The 27545-nt window shown below is 56.6% G+C and overlaps 3 protein-coding genes and 1 non-coding gene across 4 annotated transcripts in view; 2 read left to right on the top strand and 2 right to left on the bottom strand.

Annotated features, from left to right (window-relative positions):
* The first annotated feature begins 418 nt into the window (after positions 1–418).
* On the top strand, positions 419–11269 carry LOC115917165 (60S ribosomal protein L10-like). Its single transcript, XM_030970896.1, has 10 exons — positions 419–516; positions 657–693; positions 1639–1697; positions 1783–1890; positions 4124–4283; positions 7578–7643; positions 7753–7818; positions 7940–8001; positions 8240–8457; positions 11117–11269. Exons 2-10 carry the CDS (start codon positions 671–673, stop codon positions 11267–11269), a joined length of 915 nt encoding a protein of 304 aa, XP_030826756.1. The 5' UTR covers positions 419–516; positions 657–670.
* On the top strand, positions 6966–7108 carry LOC115917169. The gene has a single exon (XR_004061680.1). It is a non-coding gene; the product is annotated as a small nucleolar RNA SNORA70 (small nucleolar RNA).
* A 781-nt stretch (positions 11270–12050) lies between the features above and the next one.
* On the bottom strand, positions 12051–22550 carry LOC115917164 (PDZ domain-containing protein 4-like). The gene is made up of 10 exons (XM_030970895.1): positions 22483–22550; positions 21238–21365; positions 21134–21199; positions 20396–20471; positions 19911–20003; positions 18398–18460; positions 16925–17026; positions 15616–15687; positions 13530–13901; positions 12051–13488 (listed from the first exon to the last, which is right to left on the bottom strand). The coding sequence occupies exons 1-10, from the start codon at positions 22540–22542 to the stop codon at positions 12643–12645; spliced, it is 1878 nt and encodes a 625-aa protein (XP_030826755.1). The 5' UTR covers positions 22543–22550; the 3' UTR covers positions 12051–12642.
* A 1560-nt stretch (positions 22551–24110) lies between these two features.
* Positions 24111–27545, bottom strand: part of LOC115917162 (neuronal-glial cell adhesion molecule-like) — a gene marked incomplete at its 5' end in the record, with an annotated part of 30677 nt that continues 27242 nt past the window's right edge. The window contains 4 exon segments of the mRNA XM_030970894.1: positions 24111–24848; positions 25835–25846; positions 26122–26194; positions 27300–27431. Of these exon segments, the coding sequence (XP_030826754.1) occupies positions 24632–24848; positions 25835–25846; positions 26122–26194; positions 27300–27431 (434 nt within the window).

Below are 27545 nucleotides of genomic sequence, written 5' to 3'. Positions count from 1 at the left end.
AACGGGGGGGTCCCTGTGAATTTTGGGGTCCCCCAGAAGCCCCGCCCCTCCCCCCCGCTCCTTTATGCAAATGTATGCAAATCGCCCCGCGGCAGCTCCGCCTTCTTCATTAAGGCGGGACTACGTAAAGACGCGATGACGTCACAACGCCCCTCCCAGCCTTCTCACTGCGCCTGCGCCGCTTCCCCCGAGCGCTCTGATTGGCCGCGCCTCTCCTCTCTATGATCACCGAGCCCGCCAGAGCGGCTCCGCCCATCTCTATGGCCGCCCCTCCCTCCCGCCGCCCCGCCGCGCTCTCCCCGCTCCTTTCCCGCTCCCCTCCCGCCCCCCGCGCTCCCGCAGCCCCGCGCTCTCCCTCAGCTCCTCCATCGCTCTCCGCCATCACCCCCCTCTCCTCCTCCATGAGTCCTCCGGGGCGGCCAGAGCGCCGCCGGAAGTCGAGGGCGGGACCGGAAGTGGCGGGCGCTATAAAAGCAGCGCGCAGGCGCCCGCGGCCTCTTTCGGGCGCGCGGCGAGGTCGGAGCGCGGCGTGAGGGGAGCGCGGGCCGGGCCGGGCCGGGCGGGTTTTGGGGTTAATTCGGCGCTTTTTGGGGGTTTTTTTGGGGTTAATTTGGGTTTTTTGGGGTCCCCAACGCGTCCCTTGTGTCCCCCCGCAGGTCCCGGAGCCGCCATGGGCCGCCGGCCGGCGCGATGGTGAGGGCGTGACGTCAGAGCGGGGGGAGCGTGACGTAGCACGGCCGCCGTGACGTCACTGGGGCGGTCAAATGGGAATATGAAAATGGGGGGGGTGGGAAAAAGGGGGGGTTGGGGGGGAAAAGAGGGGAAAAATTGGGTTAAAAATTGACTAATTGGGGTTAAAATGGAAAAAAATCGGGTTAAAAAAAGAAAAATTTGGGTTAAATTGGAAAAGAATTGGGGTAAAATGGGAATAATTGGGGTAAAAAATGGAATAGTTGCGGTTAAAATGCTGAAAATTTGGGTTAAGAAGGGAATATTCCGGGTTAAAAGGGATAATTTTGGGGGTGGTTGTAGGGGTTTTTATTTCGGGGATAATTTCGGGGACTTTGGGGATTTTTTGGGGATAGTTTAGGCGTTTTCTTGGGAATAATTTTGGGGATAATTTGGGGAATTTTCAGGGATATTTGGAGGATATTTTAGGGGTTTTTGGGGAGATAGTTGAGGAGATTTTAGTGGCTTTTTTGGGGGATAATTTGGGGTTTTTGGGGATAATTTAAGGGACTTTTTGGGGATAATTTGGGGTTTTTTGGGGGGATAATTTGGGGTTTTTTTGGGATAATTTAAGGGATTTTTGGGGCTAATTCTTGGGATTTGGGGGATCTTTTTGGGGGGACAATTTAGGGGATTTTGGGGCTAATTTTGTGGCTTTTGGGGAGGTTTTTAGAGTTTTTTTGGGGGATAATTTTGGGAATTTTTGGGGCTATTTGGAAGGTATTTTCGGCGCGGTTTAGGGAGAATTTGGGATTTTTTGGAAGAGAACCTCGGGCTGTTTGGGGGATATTTTCAGGTGGTTTTGGGGGGGATTTTTTGTGCCTTTTTAAGGGATATTTCGGGGGGTTTTTTTTGGGTATAAAATTTCTCTTTTTCTCCCGTTTTTAACCCTTTGATTTCCCCCCTCAGTTACCGCTACTGCAAGAACAAACCCTACCCCAAGTCCCGCTTCTGCCGGGGGGTCCCGGGTGAGAAAAAACCCCAAAAAAACCCCAAAAAAACCCCAAAAAAACCCCAAAAAATCCCCCTGACCCCCCCGGGTGTCTCCCCCAGACCCAAAAATCCGAATTTTCGACCTGGGCCGGAAAAAAGCCAAAGTGGACGAGTTCCCCCTGTGCGGGCACATGGTGTCGGACGAGTACGAGCAGCTCAGCTCCGAGGGTAAAAATCCCGATTTTTGGGGTTTTTCTTTAAAAATTGAGGGGTTTGGGGAGGATTTTCAGGGGATTTTGGGATTTATTTTGGGGGAATTATTGAAAAAATTGGGGTTTGGGGAGGATTTTTGGGGATTCTTCTCAAAATTTGGGGTTTGAGGAGGATTTTTTGGGGGATTCTTTTCAAAATTTGGGGTTTTGGGAGGATGTGGGGGATTTTTTTGGGGGGAGTTCTTGAAAAATTCGGGGTTTGGGGAGGATTTTTGGGGATTCTTCTCAAAATTTGGGGTTTGGGGAGGATTTTTGGGGGGATTCTTTTCAAAATTTGGGGTTTGGGGAGGATTTTTGGGGGAAATTCTTGAAAAATTGGGGTTTGAGGAGGATTTTTGGGGATTCTTCTCAAAATTTGGGGTTTTGGGGAGGATTTTTTGGGGATTCTTCTCAAAATTCGGGGTTTGGGGAGGATTTTTGGGGGATTCTTGAAAAATTGGGGTTTTGGGGGAGGATTTGGGGGATTTTTTTGGGGGGAGTTCTTGAAAAATTCGGGGTTTGGGGAGGAGTTTTGGGGGAATTCTTTTCAAAATTTGGGGTTTTGGGGAGGATTTTTGGGGGAATTCTTGAAAAATTGGGGTTTGAGGAGGATTTTGGGGGATTCTTCTCAAAAATTTCGGGGTTTGGGGGAGGATTTTGGGGGGATTCTTCTCAAAATTCGGGGTTTGGGGAGGATTTTTGGGGGATTCTTTTCAAAATTTGGGGTTTTGGGAGGATTTTTGGGGGAATTCTTCTCAAAATTTGGGGTTTGGGGAGGATTTGTGGGGGAATTCTTGAAAAATTCGGGGTTTGAGGGAGGATTTTTGGGGGATTCTTCTCAAAATTTGGGGTTTTGGGAGGATTTGGGGGATTTTTTTGGGGGGAGTTCTTGAAAAATTCGGGGTTTGGGGAGGATTTTTGGGGATTCTTCTCAAAATTTGGGGTTTTGGGGAGGATTTTTGGGGAAATTCTTGAAAAATTCGGGGTTTGGGGAGGATTTTTGGGGGATTCTTCTCAAAATTTTGGGGTTTGAGGAGGATTTTTTGGGGAATTCTTGAAAAATTTGGGGTTTGAGGAGGATTTTTGGGGGATTCTTCTCAAAATTTGGGGTTTGGGGAGGATTTTTGGGGGAATTCTTGAAAAATTGGGGTTTGGGGAGGATTTTTGGGGATTCTTTTCAAAATTTGGGGTTTGAGGAGGATTTTTGGGGGGATTCTTGGAAAAATCGGGGTTTGGGGAGGATTTTTTGGGGGATTCTTCTCAAAATTTGGGGTTTGGGGAGGATTTTTGAGAGATTTTTGAAAGCTTGAAGGTTTTGAGGGGGTTTGGGGGAATTTTCGGGGATTTTTTGAGGAGATGTTTGAAAAATTCGGGGTTTTTGGAGGGGATTTTGAGGGAATTTTCTGTGGGGTTTCTTTAAAAAATTGGGGTTTTGGGGGGAGTTTTGGGGGTTTGGGAGGATTTTCAGGGGGTTGGGAGGATTTTCAGGGGGTTGGGAGGATTTTCAGGGGTTTTCAAGGGATTTTTTGGGGGAGATCTTTGAAAAATTGGGGGTTTGGAGGGGTTCCTCAGATTTTTTCTCAAATTTCCACTTAAAAACCTCAAATTTTCACCTAAAAACTCCACATTTTCACCTAAAAACCCCAAATTTTCACCTAAAAACCCCAATTTTTTCCTAAATCCCCCAAATTTTTTCCTAAATCCCCCAAATCTTCCCCTAAAATACCCAAATTCCCACCTAAAAACCCCAAAAATTTCATGTAAAAAGCGCAAATTGTCACGTAAAACCTCCGAATTTTCACCTAAAACATCCAAAATTTCGCCTAAAAACCTCAAATTTTTGCCTAAAAACCCCAAATCTTCCCCTAAATTCCCCAAATCTTCCCCTAAAATCCCCAAATATTCACCTGAAACCCCCGAATTTCTACCTTAAAACCCCCAAATTTTCATGTAAGAGCTTCAAATTCTCACACAGAATCCTCAAATTTGTCGCGTGAAAACCGCAAATTTTCGCCTAAAAACCCCAAATTTTCGCCTAAAAACTCCAAATTTTCACCTAAAAACCCCAAATTTTCACCTAAAAACCCCAAATTTTCGCCTAAAAACCCCAAATTTTTTCCTGAAACCCCCAAATTTGTCCCTAAACCCCCCAAATTTGTCCCTAAACCCCCCAAATTTGTCCCTAAACCCCCAAAATTTCCCCCTGGCAGCGCTGGAGGCCGCCCGGATCTGCGCTAACAAGTACATGGTGAAGAGCTGCGGCAGGGACCTAAAAAATGCAAACTTTTGCCTAAAAAATCCAAAATTCCACCTAAAATCCCCAATATTGAACCTAAACCCCCCGAATTTATTCTATAACCCTCAAATTTCCACCTAAAAACCCCAAATTTTCATGTAAGAGCCCCAAATTTTCATGTAAAACCCACGAGTTTTTGTGTAGAAACCGCGAATTGTCGCGTGAAATCCCCAAATTTTCGCCTAAAAATTCCAAATTTTCGCCTAAAAACCCCAAATTTTTTTCCTGAAACCCCCAAATTTGCACCTAAACCCCCAAATTTGTCCCTAAACCCCCGAATTTTCCCTCTCCCAGCCCTGGAGGCCGCCCGGATCTGCGCTAACAAGTACATGGTGAAGAGCTGCGGCAAGGACCCAAAAAATCCAAATTTCCACCTAAAAACCACAAAATTTCACCAAAAACCCCCTAAATTTTCTTCTGGAACACCCAGATAGTCCCTGAAACCCCCAAATTTCCACCTAAAACCCCCAAATTTCCACCTGAAAAAACCCCAAATTTTCATGCAGGAGCCTTGAATTTTCATGTAAAAACCTCAAATTTTCGCCTAAAAACCCCAAATTTTCGCCTAAAAATTCCAAATTTTCACCTAAAAATTCCAAATTTTCGCCTAAAACCCCCAATTTTTTTCCTGAAACCCCCAAATTTGTTCCTAAACCCCCAAATTCCCTGTCCCTGAAACCCCCGATCTTTCCCTCTCACAAGCCCTGGGAAGGCCGGCCGGACGGTCCACATCCGCTAACAAGTACACGTTGAAGAGCTTCCGGCAAGGACCCAAAAATCCAAATTTCCACCGGAAACACCCCAAAATTTCACCAGGAAACCCCAAAATTTTCTTCTGGAACACCCCAGATAGTCTCCTGGAGCCCCGAAATTTCGACCTAAAACCCCAAATTTCCACGTGAAAAAACCCCCAAAGTTTCATGCAGGGCGTTGAATTTTGGGATGTAAAGACCTCAAATTGTGCTTAAAATTTCCAATCAACAAAACCATGGCCTAACCCGTTTGGGAAACCCGCAAATTTGTGCTAAAACCCCCGAATTGGTGCTTAATTTGGGGGCTTTGAGCTAGGCGGTCCCTGATCTCAGGGGAACCCCAAAATACAGGTGAACGAAGCTGGGGCAGGGCTGGGGACACGTTTTCGCAGTGGTTGGCATGGAAGCCCACTATGGGTACAACAAAATGGGTTTTGAACTCAAGGGGCCTGACAGTCCGGGGAACCTGAAATCCCCAGGGGAACCCCAAAATCTCCTTGGGAACCCCAAAATCCAAATCTCAGGGGAACCCCGAAATCCTGGGGGGCTCCCCGGAGTTTTGGGGGCGTTAAAGGGAAAGGTTTGCAGGGGTTGTTTGGGGTGGAATGATCCCCCCTAAATTGGGGGTGTCTTAAAAATTGGGGTCTTTGAGAGCTCAAGGGGGTCCCTCAAATCCCCAGGGGAACCCTGAAATCCCCAGGGACCCCAAAATCTCCAGGGGAACCCCAAAATCCTGGGGGGGCTCGGTGGAGTTTTGGGGGCGTTTCCCAAAGTTAAAGGAGAGGGTTTTGGGAGTGGTTTGGGATGGAAAGATCCCCCCTAAATTGGGGTATCTTAAAATTTGGGGGGGGTCTTTGAGATCCTTTTTGGGGGACCCCGAAATCCTCAGGGGAACCCCGAAATCCTGGGGGGGATCGGTGCAGTTTTGGGGAGAATCCTAAAATTAAATGGAAGAAGTTTCTGGGATGGGGTGGTGGAGAAGGGTCCTAAAATTTTGGGGGGGGGTCTTTGAGATCCCAGGGGGTCCCCGAAATCTTCATGGGGACCCCGAAATCCTGGGGGGGCCCTGGAGCTTTGAGGGGATCCCCAGAGCTGTGGGAGGGAGCCCAGAACTGGGGGGGGGGATTTTGGGGGTCCCTGGGTTTTTGGGGTCCTGCCTCCCCCATGTCGGGGTCCCATTCATTAACCCGTTAATGACCCCGCAGCTAATGAAGCCATTCATTAACCCGTTAATGACCCCGCAGCTAATGAAGCCGTTCATTAACCCGTTAATGACCCCGCAGCTAATTAAGCCGTTCATTAACCCATTAATGACCCCTCAGCTAATGAAGCCGTTCATTAACCCGTTAATGACCCCGCAGCTAATTAAGCCATTCATTAACCCATTAATGACCCCTCAGCTAATTAAGCTATTCATTAACCCGTTAATGACCCCTCAGCTAATTAAGCCGTTCATTAACCCGTTAATGACCCCGCAGCTAATTAAGCCGTTCATTAACCCGTTAATGACCCCGGAGCTAATGAAGCCGTTAATTAACCCGTAATCACCCGGCTAATGAAGCTGTTCATTAACCTGTTAATGACCCCAAGCCGTTAATTAACCCGTTAATGACCCCGCAGCTAATTAAGCCGTTCATTAACCCGTTAATGACCCCGCAGCTAATTAAGCCGTTCATTAACCCGTTAATGACCCCGCAGCTAATGAAGCCATTCATTAACCCGTTAATGACCCCGCAGCTAATGAAGCCGTTCATTAACCCGTTAATGACCCCGCAGCTAATGAAGCCGTTCATTAACCCATTAATGACCCCTCAGCTAATGAAGCCGTTCATTAACCCGTTAATGACCCCGCAGCTAATGAAGCCGTTAATTAACCCGTTAATGACCCCTCAGCTAATTAAGCTATTCATTAACCGGTTAATGACCCCGCAGCTAATTAAGCCGTTCATTAACCCGTTAATGACCCCGCAGCTAATGAAGCCGTTCATTAACCCGTTAATGACCCCGCAGCTAATTAAGCCGGCCGTGCCCCTCCCCCGTAGGGGCCCGGCGTGCACTGGCTGCGCACAGAGACCCCTCCCCTCCCCGGCTGTGTAGGGACCCCTCCCCACCCTGGGGGGGCTCCCAAAGGGGCCGGGGGGACAAAAACCCCAAATACCCCTGGAGGGGGGGGGGGGGCCCAAAAATCTGCTTGAGGATGGGTCTGGGGGCTTCAGAGTCCCTCTGAGGACACAAAATGACCCCTGGGGACTGGACACCCCCTTGAGGTGGGGCTGGGGTCTCCCTGCACGGACCCCTCCCCAATTCCCCCCAGATGGGGATGGGGGGGGCATTTTTGGGTTCCCCCTTGAATGGGACCTGGAAGAACCAGGGGTCGAAGGCTCGTTCTGGAATTGGGTCTGGGGTCTTGGGATGTGGGTCTGGGCTGAGTCTGTAAATGGGTCTGGGGTCTGCCCCATTCCGAGCCCTCCCCAGTTCCGCCCCAGACTCCAGAGAGGGATCTGGTGCTGGGGCTGGGGCTGGGGTCCCTGGCTGTGTCTGTAATTGGGTCTGGGATTAGTAATTGGGTCTGGGGTCTCAGGCTGTGTCTCTGATTGGGTCTGGGGTCTCCCCCAGACTCCAGACCGGCATGCGCGGCGCCTTCGGGAAGTCGCAGGGCACGGTGGTGCGTGTGCATTGTCAGTGGGTTTGGGGTCCCTGGCTGTGTCAGTAACTGGGTCTGGGGTCTGTAATTGGGTCTGGGGTCTCAGGCTGTGTCAGTAAATGGGTCTGGGGTCTCTGTGCCCCCCAGGCTCCAGTCCGGGATGCGCGGCGCGTTCAGGAAGCCGCAGGGCACAGTGGCCCCGGTGCACTGTCAGTGGGTCTGGGGTCTCTGCCTGTGTCACTAATTAGGTCTGGGGTCTCAGGACAGGTCTGTAATTGGGTCTGGGGTCTCAGGGCAGGTCAGTAATTGGGTCTGGGGTCTCTGTGCCCCCCAGGCTCCAGTCCGGGATGCGCGGCGCCTTCGGGAAGCCGCAGGGCACGGTGGCCCCGGTGCACTGTCAGTGGGTTTGGGCTGGGTTTGGGGTCTCTGGGTGTTTCTGTAATTGGGTCTGGGGTCTCAGGCTGTGTCAGTAATTGGGTCTGGGGTCTCTAATTGGGTCTGGGGTCAGTAATTGGGTCTGGGGTCTCTCTCCCCCCAGGCTCCAGACCGGGATGCGCGGCGCCTTCGGGAAGCCGCAGGGCACGGTGGCGCGTGTGCATTGTCAGTGGGTCTGGGGTCTCTGGGCAGGTCTGAGCTGTGTCTGTAATTGGGTCTGGGGTCTCTAATTGGGTCTGGGGTCTCTCCCCCAGGCTGCAGACCGGCATGCGCGGCGCCTTCGGGAAGCCGCAGGGCACGGTGGCGCGCGTGCACATCGGCCAGGTGATCATGTCCATCCGCACCAAGGCGCAGAACAAGGAGCACGTGGTGGAGGCGCTCAGGAGAGCCAAGTTCAAGTTCCCGGGGCGGCAGAAGGTACCGGGCACCCCAAAAACCCCGGGGGCATCAAAAACCTCGGGGGGCACCCCAAAAACCCGGGGGCACCCAAAAACCTCGGGGGCATCCAAAAAACCTCTGGGGACACCCCACAAACCTCTGGGGACACCCCAAAAACCCGGGGACACCCAAAACCCCGGGGACACCCAAAAAACCTCTGGGGCACCCAAAAACCTCTAGGGGCACCCCAAAAACCCCTGGGACACCCCAAAAACCCCTGGGACACCCCAAAAACCTCTAGGGGCACCCCAAAACCCCTGGGACGCCCCAAAAATCCCTGGGGCACCCCAAAAACCTCTGGGGGCACCCCTAAACCCCGGGGACACCCAAAACCTCGGGGGACACCCAAAAACCCTGAGGGCATCCAAAAACCTGGGGCACCCCCACCAAAACCCGGGGGCACCCCAAAAACCTCTGGGGGCACCCCAAAACCTCTGGGGCACCCCAAAAAACCCCGGGGGCACCCCAAAAACCCCGGGGGCACCCAAAAAACCTCTGGGGCACCCCAAACCTCTGGGGACACCCCAAAACCTCGGGGGCACCCCCACCCCCCCGGGGGCACCCCAAAACCTCGGGGGGCACCCCAAAACCTCTGGGGACACCCCAAAAACCTCTGGGGGCACCCAAAAACCTCTGGGGCACCCAAAAACCTCTAGGGGCACCCCAAAACCCCTGGGACCTCAAAGTCCTGGGGCACCCCAAAAACCTCTGGGGGCACCCCTAAACCCCGGGGACACCCAAAAACCTCGGGGGACACCCAAAAACCCTGAGGGCATCCAAAAACCTCGGCGGGCACCCCAAAAACCCCGGGGGGCACCCCAAAAACCTCTGGGGGCACCCCAAAAACCTCTGGGGCACCCCAAAAAACCCGGGGGGCACCCCAAAAACCCCGGGGGCACCCAAAAAACCTCTGGGGCACCCCAAACCTCTGGGGACACCCCAAAAACCTCGGGGGGCACCCCAAAAACCCCGGGGGGCACCCCAAAACCTCGGGGGGCACCCCAAAACCTCTGGGGACACCCCAAAAACCTCTGGGGGCACCCAAAAACCTCTGGGGCACCCAAAAACCTCTGGGGCACCCCAAAAACCTCTGGGGCACCCAAAAACCTCTGGGGCACCCCAAAAACCTCTGGGGGCACCCAAAAACCTCTGGGGCACCCAAAAACCTCTAGGGACACCCCAAAAACCTCTAGGGGCACCCCAAAACCCCTGGGACGCCCCAAAAGTCCCTGGGGCACCCCAAAAACCTCTGGGGGCACCCCTAAACCCCGGGGACACCCAAAAACCTCGGGGGACACCCAAAAACCCTGAGGGCATCCAAAAACCTCGGCGGGTACCCCAAAACCTCTGGGGACACCCCAAAAACCTCGGGGGGCACCCAAAAAACCCCGGGGGGCACCCCAAAACCTCGGGGGGCACCCCAAAACCTCTGGGGACACCCCAAAAACCTCGGGGGGCACCCCAAAACCCCTCGGGGGCACCCCAAAACCTCTGGGGACACCCCAAAAACCTCTGGGGGCACCCAAAAACCTCTAGGGGCACCCCAAACCTCTGGGGGCACCCCAAACCTCTGGGGGCATCCAAAAACCTCTAGGGGCACCCAAAAACCTCTAGGGGCACCCCAAACCTCTGGGGGCACCCCAAAAACCCCGGGGGCATCCAAAAACCTCTGGGGCACCCAAAAACCTCTAGGGGGACCCCAAAAATTGTGGGGAGGATGGGAGGTCCTGGGGTGCCCCAAAACTGACGGGGCTGAGGAGGAGGTGCAGAGACAATGGGAGGGGTCAGATTGGAGGTTTTGGGGTACAAGAAGGTTTTGAGAACATCCGGGGTGCCCCAGGTCTTGCTGTGGGGGGGTTTTGGGGTCCCCCTGACCGATTTTTGGGGTTCCCCCAAATTCCACATCTCCAAGAAATGAAAATGGAAACCCCAACACGGGGGTGCCCCAAAAATCCAAACTTCAAACCAGGGTGGGGGTTCCTAAAATCCTTCAAATCAATGGGATGGGGCAAACTGGAGACCCCCAAATTTTGCTGTGGGGGGGTTTTGGGGTCCCCCTGACCGATTTTTGGGGTTCCCCCAGATCCACATCTCCAAGAAATGGGGGTTCACCAACACGGGGGGGGGCCCAAAAATTTAAATTTCCGACAAGGTGGGGGGTGCTGAAAACCTTGAAATTGCTGGGATGGGGCAACCTGGAGACCCCCAAATTTTGCCGTGGGGGGGTTTTGGGGTCCCCCTGATGTTTTTTTTGGGGTTCCCCCAGATCCACATCTCCAAGAAATGGGGGTTCACCAACACGGGGGGGCCCCAAAATCCAAACTTCAAACCAAGGGGGAATTCGTGGTGCTGAGAACCTGGAAATGGCTGGGATGGGGGGACCTGGAGAGCCCCAGATTTTGCCGTGGGGGGGTTTTGGGGTCCCCCTGATGTTTTTTCTGGGGTTCCCCCAAATTCCACATCTCCAAGAAATGGGGGTTCACCGAGTTGGGGAGGACCCAAAAATTTAAATTTCCGACAAGGGGGGGGGTGCTGAAAACCTTGAAATCAATGGGATGGGGCAACCTGGAGACCCCCAAATTTTGCTGTGGGGGGGGGTTTTGGGGTCCCCCTGATGGTTTTTTTGGGGTTCCCCCAGATCCACATCTCCAAGAAATGGGGCTTCACCAAGTTCAACGCCGACGCCTTCGAGGAGATGGTGGCGCAGAAGCGCCTGATCCCCGACGGCTGCGGCGTCAAGTACGTCCCGTCCCGGGGGCCCCTGGATCGCTGGAGGGCCCTGCACGCCTGAACCCCAAAAAAACCCCAAAATCCACAGGGAACCCCAAAATCTGCGGGGAACCCGAGGATGGGGAGGAACCCGGCTGGGTTCGGTGGAATAAAAGGTTCTGGTTCCTTCCCTGGTGGCACCGTTTGGGTTTTTGGGGGGATTTGGGGTCGGGGGGTCCCTGGGTTTTGTCCCTGTTGGGTTTTGGGGAGTCCCAGGAAGTCCCGAGAGTTCGGCCTTTGTGGGTTTTTTTGAGGGGGGGTTCCCCAAAGCTTGGTTGGTTTTTTGTTTCCGATTTTTCCCGCCCAATTCCTGGTTTTACCTCATTTTTATCCTCCCCCAATTCCCATTTTTTGCCCATTTTTCACCTGTCCAGGGCAGATCCCAAAAGGTCTGGGACAGGTCAGGGGGAGTCCCCCGTGCTTGGTTGGTTTTTGTTTCCATTTTTTACCTCCCAATTCCCATTTTTACCTCATTTTTTACCTCCCAATTCCCATTTTTTCCCCATTTTTTCCCGTTTTTCCCTATTTTTAACCTTCTTGGGGCAGATCCCAAAAGGTTTGCGATGGCTCAGGGGGTCCCCAAAGCTTGCTTGGTTTTTAGGGCTCCCCCAGGAGGGGTCAGGGGCGATCAGAGAGACCCCAAAATTTGGACATTTTCCCTCTGTCCAGTTTTGGGTGTTCCCCAGATTTTGTCCCCTGCATTTTTTGGGGGTGGGCCCCAAATTTTGCACACCCCCCAATTTTTGGGAGTCCCCAAGATTTTCCACGCCCCTCCCCCAAACACGAGGCTGCACAAAAAGGGGTGAAATGAGTAAAAACGAGGTTTTCTTGTTTTTCCTTAATTCCCAAATGCGGCCCCTCCCCCCCCGACACACACACAGGGGTGGGGGAGGGGAAACACCCCAGGATTTTTTGTTCGGTTTTTTTTGGGGGGGGGGGTCCAGGGCTGGTTCGGCCTCCGGGGACCCTCCCAGCCCTGGGGGGGGAGGAGGAGGAGGAGGAAGTGACAAAAAGTGTAAAAAAACCCTGAAAAAACCCTAAAGAACCCCAAACTAAGCACGGCCACAGACACGACAACGGGGGAGGGGGGACAAGGGGGGGCGACCCCCCCTCACCTTGTGCTTGGGGGGGGGAGTTGGGGACAAAGGGGACACAGAGACACCCCCGAGAGGGGACAGAGACCCCCGAGAGGGGACAGAGACCCCCGAGAGGGGACAGAGACCCCCGGAGGGGACAGAGACCCCCGGAGGGGACAGCGCCGCGTGATGCGGGAGAGGCTTTGTCCTTAACGCGAAAAGGAGACATTTTGGGGGAATTTGAGGAATTTTGGGGGATTTGAGGATTTTTTCTGTCCCCAAACCCCCCAGCCACGATGTCCCCAAGCCCCCGGGGGTGTCACACGGTGGTGACCGAGAGCAGGGGGTGCTCCAGGCGCCCCCCGTGCTGCGCCAGCATCATCTCCTGGATGGTCACCCAGTTATCCAGGATGCGCCGGCTCCTCTTGCGCAGCCCCCGCCGCGACCCCTGCCCGTGCTGGGGAGGGGGCGGCACCTCCGCGACCCCTCCCACGGTACCCGCGACCCCTGCGGGCCCCGCCGGCGGCTCGGGCCGCCCCTGGAGCAGCAACTCCCGGCGTCTGCGCTGCTCCCGAGCCCGCGCCAGGTGCTGCTTGCGCTGCTCGCGGCTCCAGTAGCGCCCGGTTTTCAGCTCGCTGCGCGCGTCGTCGTCGGTGGAGCCGCCTCGCTCCTCCAGGATTTTGATGGCCCGAGCTTTGAGCAGCCGGTCCCGGCCGGGCCGCTTTCCCCGGGGCCCTTTAGCGGTGCCCGCAGCCGCTCCGGAGGGCGGCGGGGCAGCGGCTCCGAGGCCGGCCCGCAGCAGGAGCGGGGAGCTGCGGGAGCTCTCGCCGGTGTTGTAGGCGCTGGTGCTGTCGCGTTCCGGAGCTTCGGCGATATCGGCCAAAGGGCCCTCGACCCCCGGGCGGGGGTCGCGCCAGGCTCGGCGGCCTCGCTCTCGGAGCCGCTCCAGCTGCTGGGCCCGCAGCAGGTGCCGGCATTTGAACTCCAGGTGCCGCAGCTCCTCCTCCAGCCGCGCCAGCTCCGCCCGGCCCGCGGGCCCCGCGCAGCGCCCGCGCAGCGCCCGGTACCGCCGCAGCTCCGCGGGGCTCAGCGCGGCCAGCGGCGGCGAGCCCGGTGCCAAACCCGCCCCTAAGCCCGGCTCTAACCTCGCCCCTAAGCCCCGCTCCTAACCTCGCCCCTAACCCCGCTCCTAAACCCGGCTCTAACCTCGCCCCTAAGCCCGGCTCCTAAGCCCGGTTCCAAGCCCGGTTCGAACCCCGCCGTTCCGCGCCGCCCGCCCGCTCCGCTGCCGCCTCTTCCCGCCGACCCGCAGCCGGAGCCGGAGCCGCTCCGCGCCGCCGCCAATCCAGCGCCGGCTTTTGCGTGGAGCCGGGGCGGGTTTTGGGGTGAATTTTGGGGGTTTTGGGGTTCGCGGCGAGGCGGGGGAGGCCGAGGCGGTGCCGGGGGACCCTCGCCCCCCTCCTCGCCCAGCAGATCGTGCTCCGAGCTCTCCTCGTTGCGCGTGGACTCGTCCGTGCGCCCCACGCCGCTGTCGGGCTCGGCGCCGCGGCCGCCCCCGGGCGTGGCCGGGCTGGGGGGCTGCGGGTGGGGACCCCAGACTGAGCAGGACCCCCCAGGACCCCTTTGTAGCCCCCCGGACTCTTCACGCCAGCCCGGGACCCCTCAGCACCCCCAATTCCCTCCCCGCCCCTTCCCCTCTGCCCAGAGCCATGTGAACCCCCCAGACCCATTTGAATCCCCCAGACCCATTTGAACCCCCAGACCCATTTTGAACCCCCAGACCCATTTGAACCCCCAGACCCATTTGAACCCCCCCATTAACCCCCAGACCCATTTGAATCCCCCCCAATTTTTCCCCATTTTCCCCCCATCCCCATTTTTCCTCTTTTCTTCCCCTCCCAATTTCCATTTTTCCCACCCAATTCCCATTTCCCCCCCTCCCAATTTCCATTTCCCCCCCGGTTTTTACCCCCATCCCCATTTTCCCCCTTTCCCCCCCTCCCAGTTCCCATCTACCCCCCCCAATTCCCAATTCCCATTTTCCCCCTCCCAATTTCCATTTTTTTTCTCCTAATTCCCATTTCTTTCCCATTCCCCTCCCATGTTTTCCCTCCCAATTCCCATTTTCTCAATTTTTCACCATTTTCCCCCCACTTTTTGCCCCCCAATTCCCATTTCCCCAGTTCTCCTCTTCCAATTCCCACTTCCCCCCAATTCCCATTTTTTAGCCAATTTTCCCCTCCCAATTCCCATTTTTCCAAATTTTCTCCCATTTCCCCCAATCCCATTTCCCCCCAATTTTGCCCCCTTTTTCCCATTTTCCCCCCATTTCCTGCCTCCTAATTCCCATTTTTCCCCCATTTTCCCCCATTTTCCCATTTCCCCCCATTTTCCCCCCTTTCCCCATTTTTCCCATTTTCCCATTTTCCCCCTTTCCCCCATTCTTCCCCCTTTCCCCCCCATTTTCCCCCCTTTCCCCCCCATTTTCCCATTTTCCCCCCCATTTCCCCCTCTTTTCCCCAATTCTTCCCCCTTTCCCCCCCTTTTTCCCATTTTCTCCCCTTTTCCCCCCAATTTCCCCCCTTCCCCCCATTCTTCCCCCATTTCCCCCCAATTTTTCCCACTTCCCCCTATTTTCCCCCCTTTTCCCCAATTTTTCCCATTTTCCCCCCATCCCCAATTTTCCCCTTCCCCCCCTTTCCCATTTTTTCCCCATTTTTTTTCCCCATTTTTCCCCCCACTTTCCATTTCCCCCATTTCCCCCCCCCCATTCTTACCCCCCCCCATTTTTCCCCATTTTTCCCATTTTCCCCCACTTTCCCCCCCTTTCCCCAATTCTTCCCCATTTTCCCCCATTTTTCCCCATTTTCCCATTTTCCCTTTTTCCCCCACTCTTCCCCATTTTCCCCCATTTTCCCCATTTTCCCCATTTCCCCCTTTCCCCCCCCATTCTCCCCCCATTTCCCCCTTTTCCCCATTTTCCCCCCATTTTCCCCCCCCATTCCCATTTTTCCCATTTCCCATTTTCCCCCCTTTTCCCCATTTTCCCCATTTCCCCCCCACCCCCATTTTCCCCAATTTTCCCATTTTTCCCTATTTTTCCCATTTTCCCCCCCATTTCCCCAATTCTTACCCCCTTTTCCCCATTTTCCCCCATTTTCCTCCCTTTTTTCCCCATTTTTCCTTTTCCCCATTTTTTCCCATTTCCCCCCATTTTTTCCCATTTTCCCCCCATTTTCCCATTTTTTCCCGTTTTCCCCCCATTTCTCACCTGCCCGGGGGGGGTTCAGGCCCCCCTGAGCTCCCCCTCCTCATCGGAGCCGAACTCATCCAGGAAATCCTCGCGGTCGCTGTCCTTCCAGCGCTGGGGGAGGGGCGGCTGAGACCCCCAAAGACCCCCGGGACCCCTCCCCAAATTCCCCCCCGCCCCCCTCCCCAAATCAATGCATTTTGCCTCCTTTTCCTTCATCTTTTGTGCTCCCAAATCCCCTAAAATCCCCCCAAATTCCCCCCCCAGATTCCCTCAGGACCCCTCCTCAAAATCTGGGACCTCCCTCCCCAGGACCCCTCCCCAAATTCCCACCCCTCCCCCCCCCAAATCGAGGATTTTTGGCTCCTTTTTCTTCACCTCCAGGGATCCCCAAAATCCTGAAAATTCCCCCCAAATTCCTACTCAGGATCCCCCAAAGCCCCCAGGACCCCTCCCCAGATTTGGGGACCCCCCCCCCAGGACCCCTCCCCAATTTCCAGCTCCCCCCAAACTCCCCTCCTCCAATCAATCACTTTTGCCTTTTTTTCCATCTTTGCTGCTCCCAAATCCCCCCAAACCCCCTGGGGACCCCCCTAAAACTCCTCAGGACCCCCCCCCAAAAGCTCTGGGACCCCTCCCCAATTTCTCACTCTCTTCCCTCAAACTCCCCCTCCCCAAATTCCCCAACTTTATCACTTTGGGCTCCATTTCTTTCATCTCTGCTGCTCCCAAACTGCCCCAAAATCCCCCCCAAACTGCCCCAACCCCCCTCGGGACCCCTCCCCAAATTTGGGGGACCCCTCCCCAATTTCCCAGCCCTCCCAAACTCCTCTCCCTCCGCAGCTCAATCATTTTTGGCTCCATTTTTTTCACTTTTGCTGCTCCTAAACTCCCCAAAATCCCCCCCAAATCCCTCCAGAGACCCCCCCAAACTCCCTAGGGACCCCTCCCCAAAATCTGGGCCCCCCCCAGCGCCCCCTCCCCAATTTCCCAGCCCCCCCAAACTCCTCTCCCTCCCCAGTAAATCATTTTTTGCTCCATTTTTTTCACCTTTGCTGCTCCCAAACTCCCCCAAATTCCCCCAAACTGCCCCAAATCCCCCCAAATCCCCCAAACCCCCTCGGGACCCCTCCCCAGAACCCCCCGGGACCCCTCCCCAAATTTGGGGGACCCCTCCCCAATTTCCCAGCCCCCCCAAACTCCTCTCCCTCCGCAGCTCAATCATTTTTGGCTCCATTTTTTTCACTTTTGCTGCTCCCAAACTCCCCCAAATCTCCCCCAAACTGCCCCAAACCCCCTCGGGACCCCCCCCCGGGACCCCTCCCCAGATTTGGGGCGCCCCCAGCCCCACCTGGCTCTCGGGCCGGGCCAGCAGCAGGGAGATGTTGGTTTGCTGCTCACGGGTCAGGAAGGCCACGGCCTCCTCGCGGTCCTGGATCTCCATGCCGTTGATCTGAAATGTGGGGAGGGGGCGCAAATTGGGGAGACCCCTCCTCAAATCAAGGGGATGGGGAAGGGTGGGGGAAAGGGGGTTTGAGGGGTTTGCCCATGAAAATGCCCCAAATCGCCCCAAAATTCTGCTGAATTCCCTCAAGAATTCCCCGAAATTCCCCAAATTCCTCCGAAAATCCCCAAAATTCCCACAAAATCCTCCAAGCCCCCCCCTCCAAATGCCCCAAAATTCCCCCTAGATTCCCCAAATCTCCAAAGAAAATCCCCCCAAAATGCCCCAAATTCTCACCAAAATCCCTCAAATCCCCCCCCAAAAATCCCCCAAATTCCCCTCAAATTTCCCCCCAAAAATCCCGAAAATCCCCCCAAAATCCCCTAAATTCCCCTCAAATATCCCCCCAAAACCGCCCCCGAAAATCCCTTAGATTCCCCCCAAATTTTCCAATTCCCCCCAAAATCTGCACCCAAAATTCCCCGAATTCCCCTCAAATTCCCAACAATCCCCCAAATTCCCGCCCAAATCCCCCTAAAATCTCCCCAAAAGATCCCCCAAATTCCCCCCAAAATCCCTCCCAAAAGCCCCCTAAAATCGACCCCAAATCCCCCCAAAATGTCAGAAAATCCCCCCAAAATAGACCCCAAATCCCCCCCAAAAATTCCCCAAATTCCCCCCAAAATCCCTCCCAAAGCCCCCCAAAATCTCCCCAAAATGTCACAAAATCGCTCCCAAATTCCCCCAAAAATCCCCAAATTCCCCCAAAAATCCCCAATTTCCTTTTCCCCCCAAAATCCCCCAAACCCCCAAATTCCCCCAAAATCCCTCCCAAAAGCCCCCCCAAAAATCTCCCCAAAATGTCACAAAATCCCTCCCAAATTCCCCCCAAAATCCCCCAAATTCCCCAAAAATCCCCAAATTCCCCCCCAAAATCCCCCAAATTCCCCCCCAAAATCCCCAAAATCCCCAAATCCCCCAAAGGCCCCCCAAAATCTCCCCAAAATGTCACAAAATCGCTCCCAAATTCCCCCAAAAAATCCCCCAAATTCCCCCCAAAATTCCCCCCAAATCCCCCAAATCCCCCCAAATCCCTCCCAAAATCCCCCCCAAATCCCCCCAAAATCCCCCCAAATTCCCCCAAAATCCCTCCCCAAAATCCTCCCAAAATCCCCCAAACTCCCCCAAAACCCCCAAAATCCCCCCAAATCTCCCACAATCTCCCCCAAAACTGGCCCTAAATTCACGCTAAAATCCCTCAAATTCCCTTCAAAATCCCCCCAAAATGCCCCAAAATGCCCCAAAAATCCCCCCAAAACCCCAAAATCCCCCAATTTACCCCAAAATCCCCAAATTTACCCCAAAATCCCCAATCCCCACCTGCACGATCCGGTCTCCCTCCCGGATCCGCCCGTCCTTGGCCGCGATGCTGTTGGGGTTCACCTGGGGGGGCAAAAACCCCAAAAGTTTCAGGAGTTTTAGGAAATTCCTTGCGGGATTTGGGGGGAATTTTTTTTTTAGGATTTTTAGGATTTTTTTAGGATTTTTTGGGGGATTTTTTAGGATTTTTTTAGGATTTTTTGGGGGACTTTTTAGGATTTTTGGGGGACTTTTTAGGATTTTTAAAGGATTTTTGGGGGATTTTTTAGGATTTTTTTAGGATTTTTTGGGGGATTTTTTAAGATTTTTTTGGGGATTTTTAGGATTTTAGGATTTTTGGGGGACTTTTTAGGATTTTTAAAGGATTTTTGGGGGATTTTTTAGGATTTTTTTAGGATTTTTGGGGTTCGGATTTTTTGGATTTTTTTTTGGGATTTTTGGGGGATTTTTAGGATTTTTTTGGGGATTTTTTAGGATTTTTGGGGAGATTTTTTTAGGATTTTTTGGGGGATTTTTTCCGATTTTTTTCGGATTTTTTGGGGGATTTTTAAGATATTGGGGGATTTTTTATATTTTTTGGGGGTTTTTTTGGTGGGGAGGTTTAAGTGGGGATTTGGTTTATGGGGTGATTTGGGGGATTGGTGGGGATTTTTAGATTTTTGAGTATATTGGTTGGTAGAGGGTTTTTGGGTTTTTTTGGGGGGTATTTTAGGTTTTTGGGGGTATTGGGGGTTTTTTGGGGGGTATTTTTTTTTTGGGGTATTTTAGGATTTTTGGGGGGTATTTTGGGGTTTTTTTGGGGGTATTTTTAGGATTTTGGGATATTTTTAGGATTTTTGGGGTATCTTTCAGGATTTTTGGGGGTATATTTTAGATTTTTTTGGGGTATATTTTAGGATTTTTGGGGGTATTTTTAGGATTTTTGGGGGTATCATTTAGGATTTTTGGGGGTATCATTTAGGATTTTTTGGGGGTATATTTTATGATTTTTTGGGGTATCATTTAGGATTTTTTGGGGTATCACTTAGGATTTTTGGGGGTATCATTTAGGATTTTTGGGGGTATTTTTTACGATTTTTGGGGGTATTTTTAGGATTTTTTGGGGTATCATTTAGGATTTTTGGGGATATTTTTTATGATTTTTTGGGGTATCATTTAGGATTTTTTGGGGGTATCATTTAGAATTTTGGGGGTATCATTTAGGATTTTTTGGGGTATCTTTTAGGATTTTTTGGGGGTATATTTTATGATTTTTTGGGGGTATTTTTTAGGATTTTTTGGGGGTCTCATTTAGGATTTTTGGGGTATATTTAGTTTTTTGGGGTTATGGTTTTGGGGGATTTTTTGGGGTATCATTTAGGATTTTTGGGGTATCATTTAGGATTTTTGGGGTATATTTTAGGATTTTTTGGGGGTATCATTTAGGATTTTTGGGGGTATCATTTAGGATTTTTTGGGGTATTTTTAGGATTTTTTGGGGTCTCTCTCAGGATTTCGGCCTCCCCGAGCAGACCTCCCCCACGTAGATGCCGGGGTCCTCCTCGCCGTCGGTGCGGTAGCAGACGGTGATTCCCAGTTTGTGACTGGTTTTGTACAGCTCCACCTCCTGGGGGGGGGCACAGGGCTCAGGGGGACCCCTGGGACCCCCGGGACCCCCCCGGGACCCCCGGACCCCTCCCCAATTTCCCAGCCTCCCCCCTCCCCAAGAAATTCATTTTTTGGCTCCATTGTTTTTCTGCTTTGGGGTTCCCAATCCCCACCAAACCCACCCAAAAATACTCAGGACCCCCCAGAAATATCCAGGACCCCCCCCCAAAATATCCAGGACCCCCCAGCAATCCCCAGGACCCCCCCCCCAGGACCCCTCCCCAATTTCCCAGCCTCCCCCCTCCCCAATAAATTCATTTTTTTGCTGCTTTTTTTTCCACTTTGGAGTTCCCAACCCCCAAAATCCCCAGGACCCCCAAATCCCCAGGCCCCCCCCCCCAGGACCCCCACCTCATATTCCAGCTCCTCGGGGCGCTCGGGCTCCCCCAAATCCGCGGGGTCAAAATAATCCTGGGGGAGGGGGGGCCTGGGGGGGGCACAGAAAATCAGGGGAGGGGTCCCGGGGGGAGGGGTCCCAAAGGGTTTTGGGGAGGGGTCTCGGGGGGGGTTAAGCGGGGAGGGGTCTCCAAAAGGGTCCCTGAAGGGTTTTTGGGGGGCCCTGGGGGGTAAAATGGGTCTGGGGTCTCAGAGGGGTTAAAATGGGGGGGTCCTGGGGTGGGACAGCCCAAAATGGGTCTGGGGGCTTCAGCAGCTGCCAGTGAGAGGGTCCTGGGGGGTGAGGAAGGGTCAGATTGGGGGGGACACCCCCAAATTGGGGTCTGGGGGGGATAAGGGGAAAGGGGGGGTCCCCAGGGATTTGGGGGGGGGGGTCTCCAAATATCCGGGGAGCATTTGGGGGTCCCCAAAGATCTGAAGGGGGGTTCCAAGGGGGTCCCCAATGATCCGGGGGTCTCTGGGGGGGTCCAAGGCCCAAAGGGGGTGGGGGGGGGGTCCCCGAAAAATCTGGGGGGGTTCCAATGCCCAAGGGGGGGGTCCCCGGGGGTCCCTGGGGGTCTCTGGGAGGTTCCAATGCCCAAGGGGGGGGTCCCTGTGTGTGTCCCCCTCCCCCCCCGGGGGTCCCTGTGTGTCCCCTCCCCGGGGGTCCCTGTGTGTCCCCCCCCCCGGGGGTCTCCCCAGCCCCCCACTCACGGCTCGGCCCCCCCCAGGCGGCTCTCGAAGCTGATGTCCGTCTGGGTGCCGCTGTCCACCAGCCCCGCCCCCCGATTTGGGGCGGGGGTCCCGGCCCCGCCCACGGCGGGGGGGGCGGGGGGGGGTGGGCTCCGGCGGGGCCCCGGGGGCTCCTCCGCAGCACCTGCAGCACCAGCGGCTCCTTGGAGCCCCCCCGGGGCCCCCCCCGCCGCGGCCCCTCCTTCCCGCTCACCTGAGGGGGGGTTGGGGGGGTCAGGACCCCTCCTCAAATTCCCCCCTGGGTGTCTCCATTGTCCCCAAACCCAACCCCCGCCCCCTCCCCAAAATTCAGCCGCGCTCCCCCTTCGCCCCCCCGCGACCCCCGCCCCCTCCCCCACCCCAAAGCCCCCCCCGGAGCCTCCCCAAAGCCCCCCCAGACCCCCGCCCACCCCTCCATTGTCTGCGGCTCGCCCGGAAGCGGCGGGCGCGGTTACCATGGCAACCGAGGGGCGGGGGGCGAGGGGGACACGGGGACCCACCCCCAAATCCACAGCGACCCCTCCCCCCTCCCAAAGACCCCCCCCTCACCTGTCCCACCGCCCCCCCTCCAACGCCCCCTCCCCAAATTGTGCCCCCCCACCCTTTACCTGTCCCACCCTCCTTTACCTGGCCCTGAAGCCCCTTCGGGACCCCCCCATGAAGCCCCCAGACCCTTTTTTACCTGGCCTCGCCCCCTCCCCAAATTGTCTCTCCTTTACCTGTCCCCCTCCCCCAATTCCCTGCAGCCCCCGAGCCCCCAGACCCATTTTCTTCCCCCCTCCCCCATTCACAGCCCCTCTCCCCATTCATTCTCCATCGAGCCCCCAGACCCATTTCCCTTCTCCCCTTCCCACACCGGCCCCTGCAGCCCCCGAGCCCCCAGACCCATTTCCCTTTCCTCCCCATTCTCCCCCGAGCCCCCTCCCCATTTATCCTTCCATGGCTCCCTACCTGCACCCCCCTCCCCAGTCATTCACCCCATCGACCCCTCCCCATTTACCTCCATTCCTCCCCACGCCCCCCCCCCACATTTCCCCATCCCAGTCCCTGCAGCCCCCCGAGCCCCCCAGCCCCATTTATCCCCATTCTCCTCCAGCCCCTTCCCCATTCCTCCCCAGCCAGCTCCCTGTAGCCCCCTCCCCATTTATCCCCATTCATCCCGGTCCCTCGCCCCCTCCTCACATTTCCCCCCTCATCTCGGCACCTGCAGCCCCCTCCCCATTTATCCCCATTCTCCTCATCCCGGTCCCTGCAGCCCCCTCCCCACATTTCCCTCCACATCCCGGTCCCTGCAGCCCCCTCCCCACATTTCCCCCCCCATATCCCGGTACCTGCAGCATCACCCGGTGCTGCTCCTCCGGTTTCTGCACCACGCACATGTTGCAGCCCATGGCGGGACCCCCCCTCACCTGAGACCCCCCCTCACCCCCGGGGACCCCCCCGCCCCCGCCGCCGCCTCAGCCTCGCCCCCCTCGCCCGGGGGCCGCGCCCCCCGCGCCCCCGGCCCTCATGGCGGGCTCGGGGCCGGGGGCTCGGGGGCGGCTCCGGGGCCGGTTCCGCCGCCCGGGGGCGGTTCCCGCGGCCGGGGCCGGGGCTCTTGTTTCCGGTTCTGGTTCCGGTTCTGGTTCCGGTTCCGGCCCCGGTTCCGGCCCCGGTTCGGGCCGGTCCGGCCGCGGCGGCGGCGGCCGTGAGGGGAGGGGGCGTGGCCGGCCGTGAGGGGAGGGGGCGTGGTCAGCCCATGGGGGGCGTGGTCAACCGTGAGGGCCACTGTCAGCAGTGAGGGGCGCGGCCAAAACACGAATGGGGGCGTGGTTAAAGTAGGTGTGGTCGCGCTTGGAGGCGTGGTCAATGCAAATATGAATGTGGGTGCGGTTGTGTTGTGCATGGGGCGCGGTCAATGTGGGCGTGGTCACGGCGATCGCGCCCCTTTAGCGAAGCCGCGCCCACTCGTCGAGGCCACGCCCACCGCCTGGGCGGACCCCAAAGACCCCCAGAGACCCCAGAGACCCCTCCCACAGACACTATAGACCCCCAGAACCCCCCAAGACCCCCATAACCCCCCAAGACCCCCTTTGGACCCCCCCAAAACCTCTCAAAGACCCCCCAGACCCCTCCCATTGACCCTATAGACCCCCCAGACCCGCTATAGCCCCCCCAAAACCCCCCAGACCCCCTACAGACCCCCATAACCCCCCCAAACCCCCTCAAAGACCCCCCTATAGCCCCCCCGGCCCCCATAGCCCCCTCCCCAAAATCACCCCCAGCCTTTTCCCGGCAGTTCCTTCTTTATTTTTGGGGCTTTCCCCCCCTTTTTTAATATTTTTCGGGGGGGAAGGGGTTTGCGTTTTTTTTTTTTTTTGCTCCACGTGGTTTTGGCGCTTTTTGCTTGGGGGTCACACATGGTGGGGGAAGGGAGGGGGCTCGGCTGCCGTTTTTGGGGCCCTTTGGACCAATTTTTCCGCTTCTTTTCCCATAAAAAGGGGATTTGGGGAGGGGGGGGCACCGCACACATTGGTGGGGGGCTACAAAGCTACGACACAGTGCGGGGGGGGGTTGGGGTCGGGACCCCCCCGTGGGGAGGGGATTTTGGGGTGGGGGGGGGGATTTGGGGGGTTTTGGGGGTGCAGGGGGGGGGCCCGGGGGGGTTTTGGGGTGCGGGGGGGGTTCGGGGTGCAGACCCCCCCCCCGCCGGCTCGTGTGAGGTTGCCAAGGCCGCGCCGTGAGATGCATTCAGAGGTTGGGGGGCGTGGTGGGACCCCCACCCCCAAAAAAAATCCCCCAGAGATTTTTTGGGGGAGGGTCTCGGAGGAGTGAAGGATGAGGGGGGAAGGGTCTAAAATCTGGGGAAGGGGGAGGGGCAAAATCCCCTCCTTGCCCCCCACACCCCCCCCCAGTTTTGGTCTGCAGAGCCCCCCCCGTGTCCAGACCCCCCCCAAAATCCAGCGTGGGGGAGGGATTTTTGGCTGAGTCCAACAGGGGGGTCCCCACCCTCCCCCCACCGCTGTGAGGTGTTTTTGGGGGGCATCCTGTGCCCCCCCCCACCAACCCCAAACAACCCCCCCAAATTGAGGGGGGGGGGTTTAAGGGACCCCCCCTTTGGCAGTGAAGGGGGTGGGGGGGCCCTTAAATGGGAGGGGAGGGGGCCCTTAAATGTGGGGGGGTCTGGGGGTCCCCCTTGGGTTTGGGGGGTGTCCCAGGGCCATGGAGGGGGGGTCCCAGTGACACATGGGGGTCCCCAGGGTCATGGGGGTCCTGCTATGTCATGGGGGGGGTCCCCAGTGCTGGTGAGGGGTCCCATTGTGACATTGGGGGTCCCATTGGATGGGGGTCCCACTGTGACACTGGGGGGTCCCCACCACCACTGGGGTGTCCCCCCATGACCCAGGGATGTCCCCAGCACCACGGTGGCCCCGCCCCACGCTCAGCACGCCCCCGTGGCTGTGGTGACGCCCCCAGTGCCCCCCCCGGGGCGGGGGTCCCTCAGTCGAGGGGGGCGGCGGCCGAGGGGCTGGCGGGGCCGGAGCTGCCGGCGGCCGTGCCGCGGGCGCCGCTGTACTGCCCGATGAAGGAGCCGTCCTCGTTGAACTGCACGTCGGCGCTGCCGCCGTAGCCGGCCAGGCTGTCATCGCTGCCCAGCGCCGCGCCCGCCGCGCCCAGAGAGCGCCCCGAGCTGCCCGAGGCCTTCTCCTCGCCGTCGCTGCGACAGGGGATCAATGACCGATCAATGACCGATCGATAACCAATCAATGACCAATCAATGACCAACCATCGACCCAAACATTGACCCAATCAATGACCAATCAGTGACCAAACATCGACCCAACCATCGACCCAATCAATGACCAACCACTGACTCAATCAATGACCGATCAATGACCAATCAATGACCAGCCATCGACCCAACCATTGACCCAATCAGTGACCAATGAATGACCAACCATTGACCCAACCATTGACCCAATCAATGACCAATCAATGACCAATCAATGACCAAACATCGACCCAACCATTGACCCAATCAATGACCAATCAGTGACCAACCACTGACCCAATCAATGACCAATCAATGTCCAAACATCGACCCAACCATTGACCCAAACATTGACCCAATCAATGACCAATCAATGACCAACCATTGACCCAATCAATGACCAAACATCAACCCAACCATTGACCCAACCAACATCGCCCCGAGCTGCCCGAGGCCTTCTCCTCGCCGTCGCTGCGACAGGGGATCAATGACCGATCAATGACCGATCAATGATCAATCAATGACCAAACATCGACCCAACCAATGACCCAACCATTGACCCAACCATTGACCCGTCCATTGACCAACCAACACCCATTGACCCAACCATTGACCCAACCATTGACCCATCCATTGACCCAACCAATGACCCAACCATTGACCAACCAATGACCCAACCATTGACCCATCCATTGACCCAACCAATGACCCAGCCATTGACCAACCATTGACCAACCAACACCCAACCATTGACCAACCATTAACCCAACCATTGACCAACAACGTCCCCCACGAAGGCTGTGAGGGGCTGCACGGGCGGGGGAAGGGAATGACATGGATGAAGACCCCTCCCCCACCCCCGAGGACCCCCAATGCCCCCCCAGGGCCCCACCCCCCCAATGGGTGCAATGACCCCCCCAGACCCCCCTTACCTCTCCAGGGACCTGCGTTAGCCCAGGGCAATTAGCAGCGAGCGATTAATGAGAGAGGGGCAATTAGCATTTGGTGACGAGGGCGATTAATTAATGAGGGGGGCAGTTAATGAGCGGGTAGTTAGTGGGGGGCAGATCACATCAATCGCAATAAACCCCTCCACAAAGCCACGCCCACTCCCGATCAGACGACAGCCATTTACATGAAACCACGCCCATTTAAACCCAAACCACGCCCGTTTTACCAAACCACGCCCAGTTTCGCCAAGCCCCGCCCCATTTCTCACCGGTACTCCCCGAAGGTCTCGTCCTTCATGGGCCGCGCCTCCGAGTCCACCTGCGTGTCCTCCTTGTCCTTCACTAGGGGGCAGCTGCGCTCAGGGGGGGCCGCGGCACCCCCGGGACCCCCCCACATCCCTCGGACCGTGGGGACCCCTCCCCACATCCCTCGGACCTTGGAGACCCCTCCCCAAATCCCTCGGACCGTGGGGACCCCTCCCCAAACCCCTCAGACCTTAGGGACCCCCCCCAATTCACTCAGACCTTGGGGACCCCTCCCCAAATCCCTCGGACCGTGGGGACCCCTCCCCAAACCCCTCAGACCTTAGGGACCCCCCCAATTCACTCAGGCCTTGGGGACCCCTCCCCAAATCCCTCGGACCGTGGGGACACCCCCCCAATTCCCAGAACTGCCCCACCCCCTCCAATTCACTCAGACCTTGGGGACCCCTCCCCAAATCCCTGAGACATTGGGGACCCCTCCCCAGTTCCATCAGACCTTGGGGACCCCTCCCCAAATCTCAGAACCGCCCCCACCCCCAAAAATACAGAGCCCTCACCTTGATCTCAACCCCCCAAAATCTTCCCATTGTCCTCCCCCAAATTTCCCCATCAGCTTTGGGGACCCCCTGAGCTTTCCCCAAATTCAGAACCCCCATCCCCAAACCCCCAAAACTCCCCTAAAAATGCCGACCCCTCCCCAAATCCCTGTTCCCCACCCTCAGCACCCCCTCCTCAAATCTCAAACCCCCCCTTCCCAAACCCCAACCCCCCAGGACCCCCCAAACTCCCAAACCTCCACCAAATCCCCCCTCAGCACCCCCCAACCCCCAACCCGGACCCCCCAAAATCCTCAAACCCCCCAATTCCCCAAACCTCCACCAACCCCCCAGGACCCCCCAAATTCCCAACCCCACCCAAACCCCCCCAGAATCCCAAATCCCCCCCACAAAGCCCCCAAAATCCCAAATTCCCAATTCCCCCCCCCAACCCCCAGGGCCCCCCAAAATCCCAAAATTCCCCCAAACCCCCCAAACCCCCCCAGGACCCCCCAAAATCCCCCCCTAAACCCCCCCAAATTCCCAAACCTCCACCAAACCAATCCCCCGTGGAGCCCCCGCGGAGGCTCCTCCAGCTCGGGGGGGGTTCCGGGGTGCCGGGGGGGGCCGGGGGGCCCCGGGCTCACCCGAATACTTGCCCCCCTTGCTGCGCTTGATGAAGCAGAGGATGAGGAGCAGCAGCAGCAGCAGCACCGCGGCGCTCACGAAGCCGATGAACCAGCCCTCGGTGGCGAAACCGCCCGCGGGGCGCGGCAGCACTGCGGGACCGGGGGGGCGGGAAATCACCGGCGGGGGGGGGACACCCCTGGGGATCTGGGGACACCCCCGGGGATTTGGGGACACCCCCGGGGATCTGGGGACACCCCGGGGAT

This window comes from Camarhynchus parvulus, unplaced genomic scaffold, assembly GCF_901933205.1.
Source record: "Camarhynchus parvulus unplaced genomic scaffold, STF_HiC, whole genome shotgun sequence".
NCBI lineage: Eukaryota > Metazoa > Chordata > Aves > Passeriformes > Thraupidae > Camarhynchus > Camarhynchus parvulus.
Note: the sequence above shows the minus strand (reverse complement) of the source record. Positions and strands in the feature narration are given on the sequence as shown.

Coding starts and splice junctions, on each gene's coding strand:
- LOC115917165 (XM_030970896.1), top strand. CDS start 671: ATGGGCCGCCGGCCGGCGCGATG. Junction 1,891..4,123: donor CGAGCAGCTCAGCTCCGAGG/GTAAAAATCCCG, acceptor TCCCCCTGGCAG/CGCTGGAGGCCGCCCGGATC. Junction 8,458..11,116: donor AGTTCCCGGGGCGGCAGAAG/GTACCGGGCACC, acceptor GGGTTCCCCCAG/ATCCACATCTCCAAGAAATG.
- LOC115917164 (XM_030970895.1), bottom strand. CDS start 22,542: ATGGGCTGCAACATGTGCGTGGTGCAGAAACCGGAGGAGCAGCACCGG. Junction 17,027..18,397: donor AGGGAGACCGGATCGTGCAG/GTGGGGATTGGG, acceptor CCCACATTTCAG/ATCAACGGCATGGAGATCCA. Junction 15,688..16,924: donor TGGCCCGGCCCGAGAGCCAG/GTGGGGCTGGGG, acceptor CCCCTCCCCCAG/CGCTGGAAGGACAGCGACCG.